Source organism: Halyomorpha halys, unplaced genomic scaffold (assembly GCF_000696795.3).
Source record: "Halyomorpha halys isolate HHAL.00 unplaced genomic scaffold, Hhal_1.1 Scaffold110.1, whole genome shotgun sequence".
Lineage (NCBI taxonomy): Eukaryota > Metazoa > Arthropoda > Insecta > Hemiptera > Pentatomidae > Halyomorpha > Halyomorpha halys.
The window spans coordinates 2,433,331-2,453,992 of NW_027112640.1; the positions used below are offsets into that span (position 1 = coordinate 2,433,331).

The 20,662-nt window shown below is 30.3% G+C and overlaps 1 protein-coding gene across 1 annotated transcript in view; it reads right to left on the minus strand.

Moving 5' to 3' along the window:
• The window catches only part of LOC106677853 (uncharacterized), a 79,146-nt gene extending 59,350 nt beyond the window's left edge, over positions 1-19,796 (minus strand). Inside the window, exon 1 of the mRNA XM_014416014.3 lies at positions 19,725-19,796. Within this exon, the coding sequence (XP_014271500.1) occupies positions 19,725-19,750 (26 nt within the window). The 5' untranslated portion in view covers positions 19,751-19,796. The remainder of the gene's footprint in view (positions 1-19,724) is intronic.
• Between the last annotated feature and the right edge of the window lie 866 nt (positions 19,797-20,662).

Here is a 20,662-nt window from a genome sequence, read left to right on the forward strand (position 1 = left end):
ATAAATATGAAAAAAATATATCCGAATTTTGTAGTTATAACTGTCGATATTTTCATACTTAGTGAAGACCCTGGAAATAATTTTAGCTGCACTGACTGAAGACGGAATGCAAAATGGTGAATAATTTCAGTTTTTTTTTTAAATATCTCCATGAGGTATCGATGAAGCACCGAAAATTATAGTATATTTCTAAAAAATAATAATAATAATAATAAATAAATATAACTTAAAAATCCTTCAAGAACCATGATTATCTCAAGTGCTAAAATAAAAGAAGACCGAAGAATCTTTCCTCGTAATTTAACTTAATAAAGAGGTATATTTCTTTCAGAAGTTACTGGTGTTACATAACTTAAATTTTCCAAAATATTACGAAGTTATATTAAACTTATACTTCAAAATGATAATTAAATCCTTCATTTTATAACAATAATCATACTAAATTATTTTTCATTTTTTTAATAGTAATCTTCAAACGTTTTTAAAATGATTAAAACATCGATGAATGGTGAGTAAGTACATTGATAAATTTGAAAGAGTAAAAATGTTCTAATGTTTTATTTAGATAATTGTTTTAGTTTATTTAAACATGGATTGCATTCAGAATCTAATTTTTACTACACCGATTAGGAACATTTTGTAATTTACGCAACTCGACAATTATGTAACAACTTCACGGCGTGATATCGCAATGATCTCTTCTGAGAATATGATATCACTCAGTAAATTGTACAAACGTTTATGCAGAAAATAAAGCACTGAGGGTCAATTTTAAAATAAAACGAGTTCAAGATCGATTACATCTCAAGCTTTTCTAAACAGTAATTATTGGCAACTACGAATGCCAAAACAAAAAAAGATACTGGAAGATCCTGATTCTTTCGGCGTATTTTCCAAAGCATTACTGTATAGTTGTTTTTAAAGGAATAATCCTGGTGTCTGAATTAACTATAGTATACACAGTTGCAGGATAGGTCACGAAGTTTCTTATAACCATAATTCCTAATCATAACTCTTATTCCGTGACAGATACTCCGGAAGACCTCTTTCAAAATCATTCACAAAATTTAGTGAAACATAGAAATTCCGGGACTGAAAAGTTAAGGTCAAGCTTTGACTTTTATAATAATACCTTGTCTGAAAGATGGGAAAAATAAAAAATATCATCTTAAGTATATTTCTTCTGTCAAAATGCAAAAACATCTCGAAATATTGAAACATGCTTAAATAAATATCTTTAAAAATCATTCGAAACCTCTTTGCCCCTAAAATCGTTATAAGTGTTCCAGATGTGAAAAATATGGACAATTGTCTTAAATAAAAACTTTTCTTGAATAGATAATTTCAAAAAGATTGTATCCATTCAAAATATTTTTAAAATAATAGCATTTATAATGTACTTGTATTAAAGTATGGAGCTTTTTAACAAAGTATATAATTTTTATTTGCCACCTATAGTTCATTGCAACAGGGAAATAATTGTTTTGCACTATACAAAACAATATAAACTTTTAAGGTATTAGTTGTTTCTAATAACAAGCTATGAAATTATTACAATTAAGCATCATTTCCACAGAAGACTTGCTATAAAGCATAAAATTACAGGACGCGCTAAGTGCTTAGCCTTCAAGCATAAAGTCACAAACACGAATTATCTTTACAATAAAAAAGCAAAACAATAAAGAGCATTAAGTCTAGAAAGGAGGCCTACCTTGAACTAACCTCACTCAACAATGACTGGGGAGATAATGAATCTTACTTAGAAATATCATAAAGAGCATAGAAGATGCGTCGCTGAAGATGCAATAGGAGTTGCTTTATAAAAATGGAATAATAGTTCCTTTTCTCTTTTTTATAGACCCAATTATATTCGGAAAATAATAGATTAATCTGAACAACAGGAATTACAAAATTTCAAAGTCTATACATCCGACGAAAAATACCCTAATTTATACAACTTAATCAAATGTAATTTTATTCTCTCATGGAGGCAGTGAACTATCGATTCAACCTACAGTTTTTTTTTTAAATATTCTTTATTTATTCTGGGATTGATCCCTTTAGAATAATGTTACAGGCGTCAAAATAAAGCTTTAGAGCCTTAGAGAAAATAGAAAATAAAAATGAAATTATAAAACGTCATAAAATATAATGAAAATAATGAATTTGAAAATATAAAAATTAACAACAATAATTAACAGAATATATAAAATAAGATTAGAACATATAAAATAAAACCATATGTCATATGATAAAACATAAGGTGAATAACTTCTATAAATAAAAATAAAAATAAAATAAAATGATAAAAATTCAAATACAATTAAACTAAAAATAATAAATGAAAAGGTACAATTTCTGTTAATACGCATATTTACAAGTATAAATGAAAATCTTAACATTAAATACAGAAAATATATAAAGCTTATTTGAAACTTTTAATTGGGTGGACAGAAAGTGGTCGAAGATACGGGACTAGAAGGTTTTTGGGTAATGTCACTAAATATTCACACGAAAAAACGAGAATTGATTTGAAAAAATTGGAAAAAAAAATGAATTTTGTGATGAATAAGATGTTGTTGTTTAACTTTATACAATTAAAATAGTAATTTTTAAAATGATTTTCATTAACTTCTGTAATTTACAATTTATTTATTTAGTTATTAAGTTAGATAAGGTATACAGGTGGACAAAACCATCCTTAGAAGCCACTTTATACAATTGTTTTGATTTTTAATTAGATAACGTGGCTTTAAAAATATAATAGTTATGAACTCAACAATAATTTTACGTATTATATACTAAAAAATCACAATTATCATTTAAAATAAAATAATTAATGTGACTTGTTCATTAAGGGAGTGGGGAAGCTCAGTGAATAAGGCGAGGTGTTACTAATTCTCGGGCTCGGATTCGAAATAACTATTATACCGTGCCAGATAAATGTTAATTTTGTTACTGTAGCCGAGTTGCGAATTTCCTTACATATCAGTACTTACAAGTATAGAACCCCTGGTCCTTCATGGATTGTAGCGGTACAGGAGTGTTGGTTTGAATAGTTTATTAAACAATTTATTTCTTTGAATTTCTATAATGGAGGTTCGTAATTACGGTTTAATAACTAATAATTAATTTGCTTTTGTGCAGGAGTACAGTATGTTTTGATTTTTTACTAAATCAGAGCTTTAATGAGGTAAAAGATAACACCAATCAATTTCTGAGTCCCAAAAACCATTATAAAAAATAAAACCTTTCAGCAGGATTTTAAAATCAATTTGGCAGGTTAAGGGGAATTGGATCTAATAAAGTAAAAGATTAAGTTTGAACTTATTATAAAATATATAAATATAAAAAATATATCTTAAAAAAAAACTGTTTTCTTTCTTTTTATTATATCATGTAAATATATGTAATTTATATGTGTCCGATCAGGGATTGATTAGTGTGCTGTGTAATGTAGCAACCCGATGTATTTGGGCAGGATGAATGAATAAAGTATTTCTCTCTCGCACATTTAATCCTCTTTTGCTAAAGTGGTGTATTTCCACTCTTGATAAAATCTTAGTTTTTGCTAGAAATAAATATGAAAACAATATTAAAACGAATACTGGCATAATCATGGTGAACAGAAATACTATAGTACTCCTAACTTGCCAAGTAGCTCCACGGATGACAGAACAAAATTATTCAGTCAATAGTAATATATGTTGATAATCAAAAGCAATTGATTTCAATTTAACTTTTTTGGCCATTCTATTTATAAAAATATTGAAATGCTTCCTACCTTTTCGGCCCTGAGAGCTGATCAACAATTTAAACACTTTTAATTACTTAATTTTACATATTTATTTTGGAAATTTTTTTTAACAGTTTTTTTTTTAGAGTTGAGCAAAGGAAATAGACTAACCTTAAAATATAATTCCTTCGTTAATAGATTGAAAAATATATTTTTTAAATAATAAAACATTACTTATAAATTGTGCATAAAGTGCAGGAGTGGAAAAAAACATGAGATAAAACAATTGATTGGGAAAATTGTGTTTGTTGATATTCCAGTCTTTTCAACAACCGTTATATTAAAATTCCTAATATCTTAAAACAGTTTTTAATTGTCCACGTTTTTCCCATTTTACTTCAAATAGCCCATGCAATGGACATATCCCTGAAACATCAACCACTTGCAAAAGAAAATTTCAAGTATTCACTAAAGACACACTTTGGAGGCTAACAATTTTTTTATAATGACTAGTTTGTCATTTTATAATGATTTGAGAGTTATTTAAAAATAAGGTAAAGAACTAATCACGGAAAACTACATATAATATAAAATATAAACCAATTTTTCAGTTATTATACAGACTTAATGGGAATTATTTTTAGAAAAAATACACATAAAAAACTCAGCCTATTAAATTCTTCAATTATCGCGAATTCCAGATTGCAGAAAGCATGATCATTGATGAGGGAATGTAAGGATCGGAGGAAACACAGGCGATTACAAGCTAAATTAAAGGCAAGAGTCGATGAGATAGGAGATAATGACCCAGCTATCAACTAATAGGACCTTAAATCCTTGTCTCTTAAATCAAATCTCATCATAAACTGTATTTATTTTCTCAATTCGTGAGTATTAACGTGTCAAGGACGTAGGTTGGAGATTATTTTCACAGGATTCGAGTATCACACATTTACATACTCTTCGGTGGATAAGAGGGTTCGTAAAACTTTAAACACCCTGTCGGAAAAGATGTTTATTGAGTATGAGACAATTTTATTACTTAACCGTGGAATATATTATTTATATTGTTGATGAAGCAAATCCAATAAACAAAAGTGAATTTCATTATCAAAGTGATATTTTCTACAGCATGTATAAAAAGTATTTATTGGATTAAATTTTTCTCTTCGTGGAATATAAAAAAAAAAATTAAAGCGAGAACATTATTTTCTTTCCGTGTCCTTTGTTCAATGTTTGTTTGAATGATAAATTATATTGAAGGTGTTTAACTAGGTGGTCATTTTCGAAAAGAGGTCATGTCCTTGATTCCAACACATAGAGTCACCAACTTTCGTAAGTATGCGTACTTCATTTGTGATTTATGAATGATAGTCTAGCTTGCTGCCAATGGTGCTCACTGGTACAAAGAATAAGAAAATAAAAACGGATAAGATCAATACTTTTATTAATAAACAAATTTATATAGAGTTAAATTTGTTTTTAAATTTTATTTATGGTATATAAATTCCCAGTTAAGTAGGAAAATGATTCAATTTAACTCAATGCCTGAAACAATTGAAGGAGGAAGAGAAATAGAGGATATACTTTCCAGATTGAAATGGTAAAACATAACCAAAGGAGAAGAAGTGTGAGAAGAAAAATAAAGAGAGGTACAATGAAAAAAAAAAAAATTATATTTGTTTTTTTTCGGTCATGATACGAGTTTATTTTCTCTTCAATTCAAAGCTTTTCTCAAGTCAAAATTGTACATAGAAAATTTCTATTATCTTTATGAGACAACCACCTAGATTTGTTACAATCAATATTGGCTCTATCCCTTTAGATTTATACCCTTTATTATATAAGGAATACAAATAAAATAATATAATGTACAAGATTTGTCAACAAAGGCATTGAGATTAGCTTTGCGGTAATAAGATTATTATAGAAAGTAATTTTCATAAAATATTGTCTTACGGAATAGTGTATTTATTAGCTGCGGTAAATCCAAAATATTAAATAATGTTGAGGATGGTGGATAATAATGGATTCGTGTTTTAGTGTAGTACAAGTCGAAGGCCATATATAGTCAACCCTAATGAGGTCAACCTTTACATATCGGATGTAGCTCATTCTGCATCACCATAACGACACTAAGTGCTTGGACTCAATGTACCATTAGTAGATATAATTGGTCGCTTACATGCGATCTTTAACTTCTTTAGACCAATTAATATTCTTAATAGTTTGTTAACTAAAACCTATTAAATGCGCTATCTTTACTTAGTTTAAGCGACCGCATTGTTTGAAATCAGTAAACAACAGTTGGGAGGACAACAGTTGTATAATACTATGTTTTAAGCAGAGCCCGTATTTCATTCAACAACTAACCAAAATAACACCACCTGGAATAATTAAATTCTTAGAAATTTATTTTTTTTATTTCCGGGCTTTTCGTCTTATCTCATAAAACAAAATTCGCAGTTCCAACATCAGTTTGTTGCTTACTTTGTTTTAATGAGGTAAATTTATTATTATAAAAAATGCCAAATGTATCTGGATCTTTTTCTTTAATGTTAATGAAATCCTGAATTTTGAATAGATAGAGAAGCATAAAAAAAAAGAAGGGAGAAATCAAGTAAAAGTAAGTATGATAAAAAAGGAAATTTTTTAAAATGAAAAATCAAGGCCTCTCTCGCCTGGAAAATATTAATAAAATTTTACAGAGTAACGATTTAGTTGCTCTAAACTAGCCCACAACCTAATACTTTATTTTTATAAGTGGATGAAAATTTACTCCGATCACGTTTTTTAATGAAGATTTATTTATTTTGCTCATGTTGCAAAGTAGGATATAAATACAACCCTTACTGATAAGTTTATATTACTTTCATATTCCAGTTTTTAAAAGGTGTCTAACAATATGATTTTATCCAAGTAACTTTGGGTTTCACGCCGTTTTCCAATTTCAGGCGCTTTTTAAATATTGCTTGATTTTTTTAAAAATATATTTTAATACATTTACGTACTCAATGTTTCTTCTTTGTTATCATGTGTTTTAAGTAATTTTCCTTTTACATTTAATATGCTACTTCACTACCGCAGATTCAAAAATTTTCACTTCAACTTTGGATCCGTGTCTATATCTCTGTTGTCAAATTGGTGTTCGGGCATAATCGGTCTTTAATTAAGTGAATCACAAATATTTTACAATAGTAAACATTAACATATATATTATGTTTATTATTAATTAGTAACATATATTGCGGCACACGGTTCTCCATTTGGTAACTTCTGAGTTACTATAGGTCAATGAATATTGATTAATTCGATAACTCGGATCAATTAAATATATATATTCTTCATAGAGAAAAGTGTTGCGATCACCATGATGGTATCATACATCGTATCAGAGCTAAACTGTTTCACATACTGATTTTAAATAGAAAATTGAAGCAAGAATCTTGAGGAAATTTCAAAATAAAAATAGATGTAATCTCCTTCTGAAACGTTATTTTAAACATATCCGATAACCAAAGGATTTGCTAAAAAACTTGCGGTGAGGGAGAGCGATCGGTCTACCGTTAAAATGGCAAGTGAATGTACGATGACCGCTTTTAAATTACAACACTAATCGGATGCTCAGTTGGTAGCAATGCCCTGGGAGGCGAAAATTGCCGAATTACAATAATCGATATCTGTTCTCAACGGACATGATGAATTAGCTTAGGAAACTGGCGATCAAAAGGGCATCAGTGTAATTGCAAACCACCACCGTTTAAGGGGTCAGAGTGCGGATGTGGTTTACGGCCTGCAGGGTACGAGGGAAGGCGCCTGATAAAGGGTATTGGAAGTGGTTCCGGTTCCAGTAGGAGAGTCTATACTGTAGGGTTTGTCGACAGGAGGGAGTGTTGGCAGGAGGGCTGAGTTGGCTGGCTTAATTTGAAAAAAAGAAAATCTGGTGCGATGCGCGCATCTCACAACCTTCACTTCCCATTCTAGTTGGTGAAAATATTTTTGTTGTTCAGTTGCAATAAAACTTTGTATTTTAGGGTTTCTTGAGTTGCAATAAAAATTTGTATTTTAGGGTTTTTTGAGTTGCAATAAAAATTTGTAGTTTAGGGTTTCTTGAGTAGTAAATTAACAATACTCACTTTATTCCTTTCAAGAATACAACTATTTAACAAAACCGTGGCTAAATTTGATTACGATCGGAAGAGATCATGGTAGCTCATTTTTCTCTTTTAGTTAATTATCGAATTGTTTCATTGTTCTTATTTTTACATTTTTTTATTACGAAATACGTTATCAACGAAAAATGGTTGATAGTTTCAAATATTACAAAATAAAAGTAATATTGGGGTAAGGGTGCTCAAATACGCACACAGAGACCATTTTGGAAGACTTGGTTATTTGGACTCAGTGAAGTTCAGAGCACCACGTAAAATTATTTAATTGTTTATAAAGGTCAATATAAATCAGGCCGAAATAACAACACAGCAGAATAACAACCAGGAAATGTTTAGTTTGTAAAATTCAATAGCTGCCCTGATTAACGTTAGCATATATTTTTTTCTTGAAAAAAATTGTAGTAAAAAAAATCAACAAAATTATTATCTTAGAAAATTTCTCTGTAACTATTATTAGCAGATATTTAATTAGTGATTTTTTTTTCCTAAACGAAGAGGTATGGTATGTAATTTAAACCTTTGGTAAATGGTATGTAACCTGAAATCTTTCAGCTGACATACACACATTAGGAAAGATAATTAATAAAGTAGTTCTAAAAATGAATCACTAAATATGAAAATATTTGTTGCTGGATCCCCACGACCGCGAACCAGCATTTCAGAACTACAAAACAACAAAATGATTATCTTAGAAAATTTCTCTGTAACTATTATTAGCAGATATTTAATTATTGATTTTTTTTTTCTGAAAGAAGAGGTATGGTATGTAATTTAATTGAATGGATTTATTAAGTTACCCCCAAATTTGGTGAGATTAAATCCAGAAAAGTTTATTAGTAGAAGTTGTATTATATATTTAGTGTTATAGTTTTATCATATTTGTATATGATTTAGGTCCTCTGAGTGGCATTTGCTACAGTTCGCGCAGTTGCTTAATCCACCTTTGACTGTAAATACTGATACATAAATACTTGGAATCGATTTCCAGATTATTATAATAGACAGATTTTTGAAGCAGCGTTTATTACATAAAAATTAAACCAGTATAATATATCAATGTATTAAATGAAAAAAAATACATATCTATTTTAACCTTATTAACTATCTATTATAGAGGAAGATGATAATCGAACGAGAATAACCTCAACAGTATTGAATAAATTCAACACCCCAGGCCGGATTCGAACCGGTGCCGCCAAAGTTTTTAGGTGGCAAAGAACATGAGGCGCCTTAACCACCTGAGCCACGGACGCCCGCGAAAGCTTTCAGCTGACATACACACATTAGGAAAGATAATTAATAAAGCAGATCTACAAATAAATCACTAAAAATGAAAAATATTTGTTACTGAATCCCCACCACCGAGAACCAGCGTTTCAGAACTACTGTTGTACAGCATTCGTACCGGTACTCGATAATTCTTTAACTCTGATGAATGTCGTTGATAAATGTGGAAATTATGCTTTCAAACCTTTAAGACATGTTTAGATCACACATATTTGTAGATTACAGTACGCCCACCTCTATTTATCCTATGATGTCATTTTCTACTTCTTTCTACTCACTCTTTTTCTATTCTGCTGCCTGTTTTGTTTTCTTCTTCCACTTTGTTTCTTACCAAATATTTTGTCATTCTTGAAGTGATAAACTGCTTCCAACCTAAATGTCCCATCAATCCTAATTGATGAGCCTTAACATCGCAACAATTTTTAATTCGTCAACCGTTCCTTTTCTATATGTTTTTTTAACCACTTGCAAAAGTCGTTTGGAGGACATCTCTCACTTCTGGGATGTAGAGAGCCCAAGGTTTGGGAAGTTTCATGGCTCCAGAGGAATCACGGTATTGAATGTACTAAAGTTTTTTGTTAGGATGACATGAAACAACCCCGATATTTCTATAATCAAAATAAACAAAGAATCATCATTAATTTGTCACTCTTCTTCTTTTTGTTTCGCTTGAACCTTCTGATCCCGGATCGCGACCGAATGCCTTGTTAGAGACCAGGAAACCCCGAAACGGTGCGAACAGGGTCGCCAAGACAAAGAAACAGAAAGGTACACGGTGCTGTTTAAACAAATGTCAGTGCCGCTTGTTTGAAAGAAAACGGAGTGAAATCTAGTTTGTCCCAGGGACTGGTACGACATGCAAATTTTCCTCCAGCAGTGAAAGGAAGTCGTGTGTCTTCGTTAGTGAAGAAACAAGGCACATTGTAGTTCAACAAAAATTTCTTGGAATCTAATTGTAATTACCGCACTATACAAGGATATAGTAATTACTTTAATAGATGTACAATAGATAGTTGGGGGAATATTTTTTTAAATTTATTTATTTAATATAATTTACAACTGTACAAATAATAAATACAATAAGTAAATATGTTGTATGTTTCATATACACTTGAAAATCTTGGGAAGGAACCACTCATTGGTGGTACTTCAAACATTAATTAAGCATCAATATAAATTAGAAGGTCCCGTGGCCATCTTCTTTTCAGACGCCTCGGAGGATTATCAGGGTTTGTTAAGGATGAGAGATTAAGGATTAATGGGTTAGGATGGATAAGGAGTTTGGAACGAAAAGACGCATATCTGTTTTGGGCCAAATCTGCAACGAATGGGATGTTAAGGTCTTTTTATTTGTAACGTAATAAGGAGCATCAAGAATTTTACGTAGGATTTTGGATTGGATGCGGGAAGAATTTAATGGTTTGGTAGAGCCCCAGAGCTCAATTCCATATGTCCAAATTGGTCTGATTATTGTAGTGTATAATAATTTTTTGTAGTGAATGGGAAGTTTAGAGCGTTTGTCAAGTAAGTGTTGTAGGGGGGGCATTTAATAAAAAAAAAAAAGAGATAAACTGAGATAAAAATCACTTAAATCATATTGGCTACATTATTGAACCATATTCAGAAAAAATAAACCTACTCTGAAATTTACGAATTACAGGCTAATACAATGTTGTTATTCTTAAAACACCACTCTAGGTTTTTTCGAAAATATCTAACTGGCCATCGGCATATGTACCATTTATGAACTGACTACGAAAGCACTAACCCCTGAAAAAGTGGAAGTTCTCAGAATTAGAGAATGATTGAGGGACTGTATTTGCATAAAATAAAATTCCTTCAATATATAATTATTTGAAGTTATTAGTACGTTAATAGTTTTATTTGCGATTTTTTGTGCAATAGTTACTGGTACATCAGTTATTTGAGTTTGGCAACAACAACGGTTTCAAAATTGGCATGATTTGTATACTGAGTGTTTAGCTTACAACTGGTTCCAATTTTTGTACTTGCCTAATATAAAATTTGGGTCATTTCTGCTGAATTTGGTCAAATTGTACTACTTAATGAATAGTGTTAAATGCAATAAGTCTTAAAGCTTTTTTGATTCCTTAATATAGCTGAAACGTAAAGCTTGTGTTTAGCAACAAGCTGCGCACACCTAGTCCCGTTTTAAATTAGTTTGAATGAATTTCTCATGTTTTACGGGAGTCGTACAGTAATAACATGTTTCAGATAAATTGCTCAATTAAATCAATATCTATCATTAGATTAATATTAGTAATCATACATTAATGTGAATCCACTATTTTTCTAATTAGGACGATCCATTTGTTCGAAAAGGTAAAGAAGATTGATGAACAAATGTTAAAGAAAACCAAGAAAGAGGTTTTCTAGAGGAATTAAAAACACATGTGGTTCCATTAAATCCAGTATAAAAAATCTAAAAGTTAATCTATTAAGATTGTTTCACAGATTTTGGTGGCTTAGCACTCATTGCAGTATAAATGCTCGCAGAATATCCCATATAATAAGAAAAAAGAATGATGAATTATATAGTAAAAAAATATATAGCGGACAATTCAGTTATACTACAATGCCTTAGTTATGAACCAAAGAAATAAAAAAAATATAAAAAACTAGGTCTTTGGAACAAATTTTATTTGCACTTAAAATTATCAGGTTGACATTGAAAACTATTGAACGATCCCCAATTATTTTATTATTAATATTAATAATAATAATGAGCCTGGAATTAGAAATTTGTCGCCTCTTTTCTTTTTTCTTTCAAAGTTTCTCGGCGAATTAGACTGTAAACAATTTTAGAAACTGTTTAATCGAGTTTTTAACTTTGGAGGAAACTATGTACTTTAGGCATTTTATTGATTATTTAAAATGCCTAAAGTACATAGTTTCCTATAATATAAATATAAGTGTGTGTCAACATGTGTTTTACAATCGCAACTACTTACTATAGATCACTCGTGTTTGCGTGTGATGGGAGCCAAGGTGGAAGAGTGGTGATAATTTGAGGGGGAAACAATAAATGAGAAGGATCGAAATTACCGTTAAATATACTTTATAATTGTACCGATGAAAAAAAAAATTATAAAGTTCATTTAATAGGCAATTATTCATTTTCAAGCGTTAAGAACCTAAAAAAACTACCGATTACTTCTATCTAGTAAGTATACTTAATTATATTTGTGTAGCTATCATTTCCTGCAGCCTATTTCCCATGTTTTTATTCAAATAATCGAATCATTTACCGCCAGCCATATAATATCAATATATATATAAAAAAAAAAAATAGCGAGATAAGTTAAGTCCAGTTAATTGAATAGGTAACCAGAGGAAGGAGAGATTGGTTGAGGAGGCAAAGGTGTGAACGGTTGCAGAGACACTGCTAGTAGAGTATTGTATCACAGCTGATTACCACAGTTCACACGATATCTCCATGTTATGTATGGGAACTGTCTGCTGAGGAAGTGAGCTACCTTACGGTAGATTAACTAACTTACCAAAGAGGATAATCATATCTTACCATAGGAGAACTCATCCGACAGCTGGTCGTATTGGAGTATCAGTCCAGGTAGGAAGTAATTTGATAAATCTTTGTATGAAGAAGTCATCATTTGTGGAGCTGCTGATTTGTTTTGGACTTCTCAAACAGAGAATTCAGATCCTTGATTCATGTTTTTACATTTATATTTAAAATAGTAAAATTGTTGGTTAATTGGCCATAAAAACCATTACAATAATCAGAATAAATACACGTTAAAATTAGAAAATACCATTTTCATTAATTTTTTTTTAAATATTAAAAACTGAAAATAAAAATATAGTCCACTTATCACACACTTTCACTTTGCTCGCTATGGACTATCAAAGTATAAACTCACGCCCAACGGATCATTTTTATTTGAGGTCGGGGTCTTATTAAGCAGTGAATCTATCTCCGGTAAAGTAGGTTATGATGGACTGAAAAGATTACTTCTTTAATTATAACTTTAAAGGTAATTATATATATTTTTTAAAAGAAATTACCCGTTTATTACTACTATAATTTATATTCAAACAACGCTCCGGCAAGTTTGTTCGTCATCTAGTTCATTGTTCTAATTAAATTATATGATGGACACAGATTATAACAACCTTATATATTTAAAACTGGATTATAAGTGAAAAATTTTCTTTTAATTCAGTGAATTGAAATAATATAGTAAAGGATGAACCTATTAAAAAAAAATGTTAATATTGAGGTAGTAAAGACAAATAGGAATCCATTTATTATTAATAAAAAATTAAATTAAATTTTAATTTATATTAAAAATTTGAATATGAAAGCTTTTTTTAATCAGGGTTAACATACATCGAATATTATCGATATACGATATATTACAATCTCACAAGAGGAGATCATAACACAAAAAAGGCAATCCTTCCACGCCAGACCCGCCCCACTAAGACCCTTCAGATAATTAAAAATTTATCGTGCAATATTTAATAAGCGCCTGAAATTGAAAAACGGCATGAAACTCGCCACTCCCGCCCTCCATGGTAGCCTTACTTATCTGACTTTTAAACAGACAATTATAGCGAGCAGGTTGGTCAAAGTACGACATGTATCACATAGTTTAAGTAGAACAATGAACTAAAATAGATAAAACCAAGTTCTGTAAAAAGGTCTGTGTATGAGGGTATGTGGTAAGGATGTAAATTGAAATCTCATATTAAGGGGATGTAAGGTGCAAGGGAAGTTACAGTAACTTTGAAATTGATCTACCTAAAGTACCCCTTTTCAAAAATTGATACTTTTTAATATCGAAAATAAACTTTTTTTTAGGATTTTTCCAAAAACGCCTCAAACAATTTTTATTAAACTCGGTAAATCTATATACAATAAAGTGGCTTTTAATACCAGATAGATCTTATCCTCAGTGAGATAGTCTAACAGAGCTTATCTCAGAAATTTAAAAAAAAAACCTAAAGCTCTAAAGCACCTTTAATTTTGTGTATTGAAAATAAATAACTATTTCTTATTGTTAGTAATTATACAAAATGGATAAATACAATTTATTGAAGAATTTCATAAATATTTAAAGGTGAGAAAATGAAAAATAGAGACAGCAGTTCAAAAATGAAAGTTGTGTATCATGCAATTTTTTTTTTGTTATTTAGGCTGAATTTTTTACCACCACAGGAATTTCAATAATTAAGAAGAATATAAACGTTATCAGATTATAGCGTCAGGTTAATACACATAACATATAGTCGACCGTTTTCTCCTTAAGTACCAAATATCGTTGATACGTAACTAAAAAATATTACCTAAGCTATCGACATAAATGGACTTCTATAGTTCGAAAACACTTGCATAAAAGAAGTTACGACTGCGGTTCAAAAGGCACTAACATCTTCAGTTATCTGCAACTAAATAGCACGGAAGAGGTTCTATTGCTGCGAAAGGGAATTTTAAAGGGGAAAGGAGAAATGGTTGGCAGTCGGTAATACAGTGTGAGAGAGACAGATTTCCACCCAGCTGCCAACGAACAATAATATTTACATATATTATTACAATAATCATATGCCAGGTTCTTACCAGTGCACAAAAATACAATAGGCATTTCCATTCATCTCATTTATCATTTATCCTGTTAATTTACATTTACAATTGTAGACATTTTATTAATTCAACAATCACTGACTCATAAAATCAATTGAAATAAAATTTTTAAGAAATTAGGGTAGTATAAAAGTCGCTGTATTTTTTAATAAAAACTCAAGAAAAAAAAACTTCTTTTTCAACAACCTATAATGGATATGTAGTCTATTACGTGGATTTGTCGTCTATTACGTGGATATGTCGTCTATTTATACGCCCTTCATATTTATAGTAATAATTACCGAAGTATATGCTTATGGAAATTAAATAGCATTGTTTCTAAACATTCATCATATTACCATAAAAAATAGTGGACAAGAATAGAAGTATTCTGATCATCGGAAAAGTGAAGAATAAACGAATGTCCATAATTTTTCCATATCCACTTCATAATACTTTTCTTTTGTGCATTATATTGTACTAGTGCTAAAGTAAGTATAAAAGTGTTTGAAAAAAAGGAATGCTTGAAAAACGTACATAAAAATAAAGTAAAAATAGTAAGACTGATAAAAATGAATAACAAATGATACAATACATTACAATAATTATAATAATTACTTAATTAAACTTTTAAGTAATTATTATTATTTTATTAATTATACATAATTAATAAGTAAATAAAATAATAATATAAATGTAAGCAAAAATAAATAAGAAATCAATGGCCTTGATGACCTGTGGTATTTTACACCACTAAAAAAATACAAACAAACAACGAGTAATTTCATTCATGAGTTTATAATTCATTGTTATGTCAGTTATTGTATCATTTTTAACTTCCTTACAATTTTTGCATTATTTTTTAGTCAATTTTTCATATATGACTTTTTACCCCTGTTCCTGGTCATTTCTGAGGGGTTATTTATAGAGTAAAGCCCTATTTTATCGATGATGAGGGAAGGGGAGTCATATTATCATTTCGTGGGTCCGCCACAGAAATAAATGTCTACCCTCTCTCTATCCCCCAGCCGGATTTGAACTGGCGCCACTGCAGCCAAGAGCCAGACTCTCTCTTTCTCTTAATTTTTTTTTTTTATACTCCTACTTTTATGCCAGTTTTGAATATACATTAAACCTTTATTCTCCTACATTAGCTTTACTAATTCTGAGTATATTTCGTTTGTCGATAACCAAGACCTGAAGTGTGGGCCGAAACGTTGACTATTAATAAACAGTTTTATCAACACTATCTTTTGGAAGATCGATGTTTGACCGGCTGTAATAATAGAAAAGTGAAATGGTTAGGGTGCGGCCAAAGAAAAACTCATTTTTTTTTTTTTGCCCGCAACACGGATAATTCATCATTTATTCATATATGCCCAACCATTTGTACGTAATATTATAATCTGTGGTTATACTTTTTTCACATCTATCACTACAACCCTGTAATAGTTTTGGGGTTAATACTCGATATGGTAAACATTCTTGCTCAACCACATTCCTTTTTTTTTTAAAGCTCGTTGAAGGAGACGTACCCGTTCAAAATAGACAGATTGCGCTCCAAGATATTCTTTCAACCTAAAATTAATAAAAGGAAAATGATAAAAGGAATCAGTGAGCCTGAATAATCCAGGACGGGGACTATCGGGCGAAATTGGGATTTCAAATGCTTATGTCCGGAATAAAAGACCTCAGACAATGGGCAACCACATCGTTTACGCGATTTTTGCATGAACATCAAATTTAATTCCTGGCAGAAAGATGTGTTAATATGATTGAAATTGATAGCCTTTATTTCTAATAATAATTTTTATTTTAATCTCTAATAGTTTTTCAAGAATCTAGTATAGTTTTAAAAAAGGATATTGGTACAAAATCAAAATTAAACTTTTTATAAGCCTCATGATGTCTAATTGGAAACAAAATTATATAATATAATTATTTATTCTAATATGTTTCGAACAATATTTTTGGTTAATTTAAAAAATGACAATTTTTTTTTTTATATTGTGTAAACTTATACTTAATAGTACTAATTTTTAAATATAAAGTTTTCAAAATATTTCTTCCAGGAGCTAAAAATAACGGCTGAAGGAAGTTCACCGATTTGGGTCCATAATAACACAACCTTGACTTTTTGACCCCATCGAGAATGAGGGGCTGATCCTGACTTCACGAGCCTACGATCGCTTAATATAGTAGTCGAAAAATTTTTATGGTTCAGCTATGGTCCTTTTGGTATAATAGTGTAAATGAATTTTATCCGGACAATCGCCAATAATATCGCCATTATTAATAATGGCTATATATAATAATATATATAATAATATCGCCAATAATAATGTTCACCTCAGATGATGAATATATCTATCAAGATATCTAAGATATAGATTTAAATATGTTTAAGTTACCATTCAAGAGATATTGTCCTGTTTGAAAATTATTATGGAAAGGTAAGGTTTGTTTTTGTTCAGAAAAAAAAAATATTATTTTATTATTATACGCATTATACAACTCTCACCTACTACTCTATTTTGATTAAAAATTATTTAAACATATAGGTTAGTAAAAACTGATTATCTTCATAAAAACCATGGAAAACATTTATTTTTTTAATTCAATATATTTCTGCTTTTTTGCTCACTCTTCACTGTCTTCTACGACTTTATATGACAAATATTAATTTTTATAAATTCTCCTAAAAGCATTCCAGCGACATAGCTGCCAATAAGTACATATTTATTCTTTTTATTTTCTAGGAACTTTTTTTCCACTTAAATAATCTCGATTTGTTAATTATCAAATTCTTCTAAACTCTGTATTTGTCTATTAAAACTGATAATAACAAGAGATTAACCATTTCAAATAAACAAAACTAAAATTAATTTAAAGAAAAATATCTTTAAAATTCTGTATTTAAACCTCATGAACCAATTGGATAATAGCTATTATTAAAGAACATTTAATTGTACATTAACATACCAATTTTTATCAAAATCGTTAAAGCCATTTTAAAATCGTAAAAGAATATCAAATCGATTAAATAAAGTGGCATTTCCGTAAGTACATTTTAGCGAAAAAGTTCCGCTAACATATCATACACACTCTTCACTCTTCATTTCATTTCATACACACTTAAACGGGGGTGCATATCCTCACACGCGCGCTCACACATAGACCAATTTGAAGATGAATTATTTGGTCTCCGGGAACGATACATTTGTTTTCCCTGAAATCTCTCACGATTGCAAAAATTGTTATTGCTTATTTCATTAACCGTTAAGTAAAAGAAAACAAAATTTGCTAAATTTTGCCAAATAAGTTAACATACAGGTCGCCATAAAATATTTTATAGTACATCCTCTTACACCAAGTTCTAGATATATATATATATAATAAAAGTAACAACGCAAAAGATAGAATAACAATTAATAGCTGCTTCAAAATAAAAATGATTTGTCAGGTCTTCGCATTTCAACATTCAGTAGTCAAGTGAGTGTGTTTCCCCACATGTCCATTGAACTCAAATTAACTGCCTAAGCAATTCTAATTTTATTTATTAAAATAATTAATTATTATAATTTTATTGACGAAAATATGGTAAGACAGTGGAGAGGATATGGAACAACGGCTTCCACCGACCAAGTGTTAGCCGCAGCGGATGTCTTGATGAGTCAACAGGAGAAGGTTGAATCATATAAGTTATTTGAAATTAATGTAAGTTGCTCCAATAAATTGGCCAAAAAAAAACATAGGAAAAACAATTTAATATAATTTGATATTTGAGGGTGTATTTTTTATAAAAGAGTTATTATTATTTTTTTTTTCCAATACTGCCTAACCATGGTTGGAGGTAATTTTTCATTTTGTGGGACCACCACACAATGGAAAAAGCCGCTCCAGGCCGGATTCGAACTGACACATTCAACAAATCTCAGATCAGTAAGACTTTGCCTAACCACCTGAGCTATGGACGTCCCAACGTGTTAATGTGCCACCTTAGCAACCTCGAGTCAGAGGAGGAGCTAGTTGAAATCCGGCCTTTGCGAGTTAAAATCTCTTTCGGGATGAATCTCGACCTTCTCAATTTGGCTAGAATAGGTTAGTAACCAGTAGGATAACTATACCAAAAGCCAGAAGTAATCATAAATGGTCATAAACTAAGTTTAGCGCGAGTTGCTGTATAACGCGGGAGCATTTCTCACCCTTGTTATAATGAGGGTTCACTTTACGTGAAACGATCTAAATCAAGTACATTTATTACTATATCTATTTAGAGACTAAGATATTCTCTTGGAGTTACCTAGAAATATAAATGAAATAAAAGGTTTCTGAAGTTTTTTTCATGTCATACCTTAAATTGTCAAAAATTAAAAGATACTCTGGGCAAATTATTGGTGATGTAAACAATTAATTATTATTTATTTGGCATGTGTAAAGTTGGGAAAATAATACTTATAATAAGAAATAAGTGTACGTAGGAGATGGGGCTGTAGGAGGTGGTGCGGCCCGAGTCTCACTTAACTAGAGACCTTGTATTTTTTAATTTATTTTTTTAACTTCATATTTACTGTTTTTTTTTTTAATAACTTTATTCATTAATTTTTTTTTAGCTCAAATATAAATCCGCTGCGAATCCCAAGGCATATGGCAATACGCAGTTATATGGGTATTAATTTTTTTTTTTTAGTGAATTTTCTTCTTAAAATGAACCTTAGAAAGAATGATTGTTTACGACATAGCGTGCAAGTAATGTAATTTATCAAAACGATGAAAATATTTAAGTACATGAAATATATAAGAGAAACATGATATTCAGATTATAAATAGATGTCTGGAGTATATTTACATATCTATGAAAATATTGATATGGTGATGGTATGACGTATAATATAGATGATCTATAAAGATATAAAGTACTCACAGACAGAGGAGGTTATAGCCAAGCATGTCTGACCACAAACTGACTGTAGAGTGCTTGCTAGCTCCCAGCCCCTTCCAGCATGCAATACCCCCACTAAGGGGTTCATCCTCTTCTTGGGATCGCTCTACCCCTGCTCAATGTAACCAGCAAACATTATGCATCTAACATATTATGTAGCTATCCTATTGTCTTTTATTATATCACAACATATAATATATAGGGAAAGTAGATTACCTATTTTTCTGAAGAAATAAAGGTGCATATACCGTCAGCCCGATGTTAAACTTACGAATGTGTAAATTACTACTTTTAAGGAGACAAAAAAAACATTTTAACTTTTCTGATGGGTTATGGTATATATATGACGTTTAATTTTTTTTTTTCATTATTTAATATTATTGAATTAGCTTTAGATTAATAAATGGCTTTGTATTGCTTGAAAGGTATATTTCGTACAATCTATAATATTATGTATAATTTCAATTTATATTAATAGCGCTCTAAACTTCCCATTCACTACAAAAAAGTATTATACACTACGATAATCAGACCAATTTGAACACACGGAATTAAGCTCTAGGGCTCTACCAAACCATCAAATTCCTCCCGCATCCAATCCTTACAATCCAAAATCCTACGTAAAATTCTTGATGCTCCTTACTACGTTACAAATAAACTCATCCACAAAGATCTTAACATTCCATTCGTTGCAGATTTGGCCCAAAACAGATACGCGTCTTTTCATTCCAAACTCCTTACTCATCCTAACCCATTAGTTCTCAATCTCTCATCCATCAACAATCCCTGATAATACTCCGAGGCGTCTGAAAAGAAGATGGCAACAGAACCTTATAATTTAAATTAATGCTTGAAGTACCACCAATGGGTGGTTCCTTCCCAAGATTTTCAAGTGTAAATGAAACATTTCACACATTTAC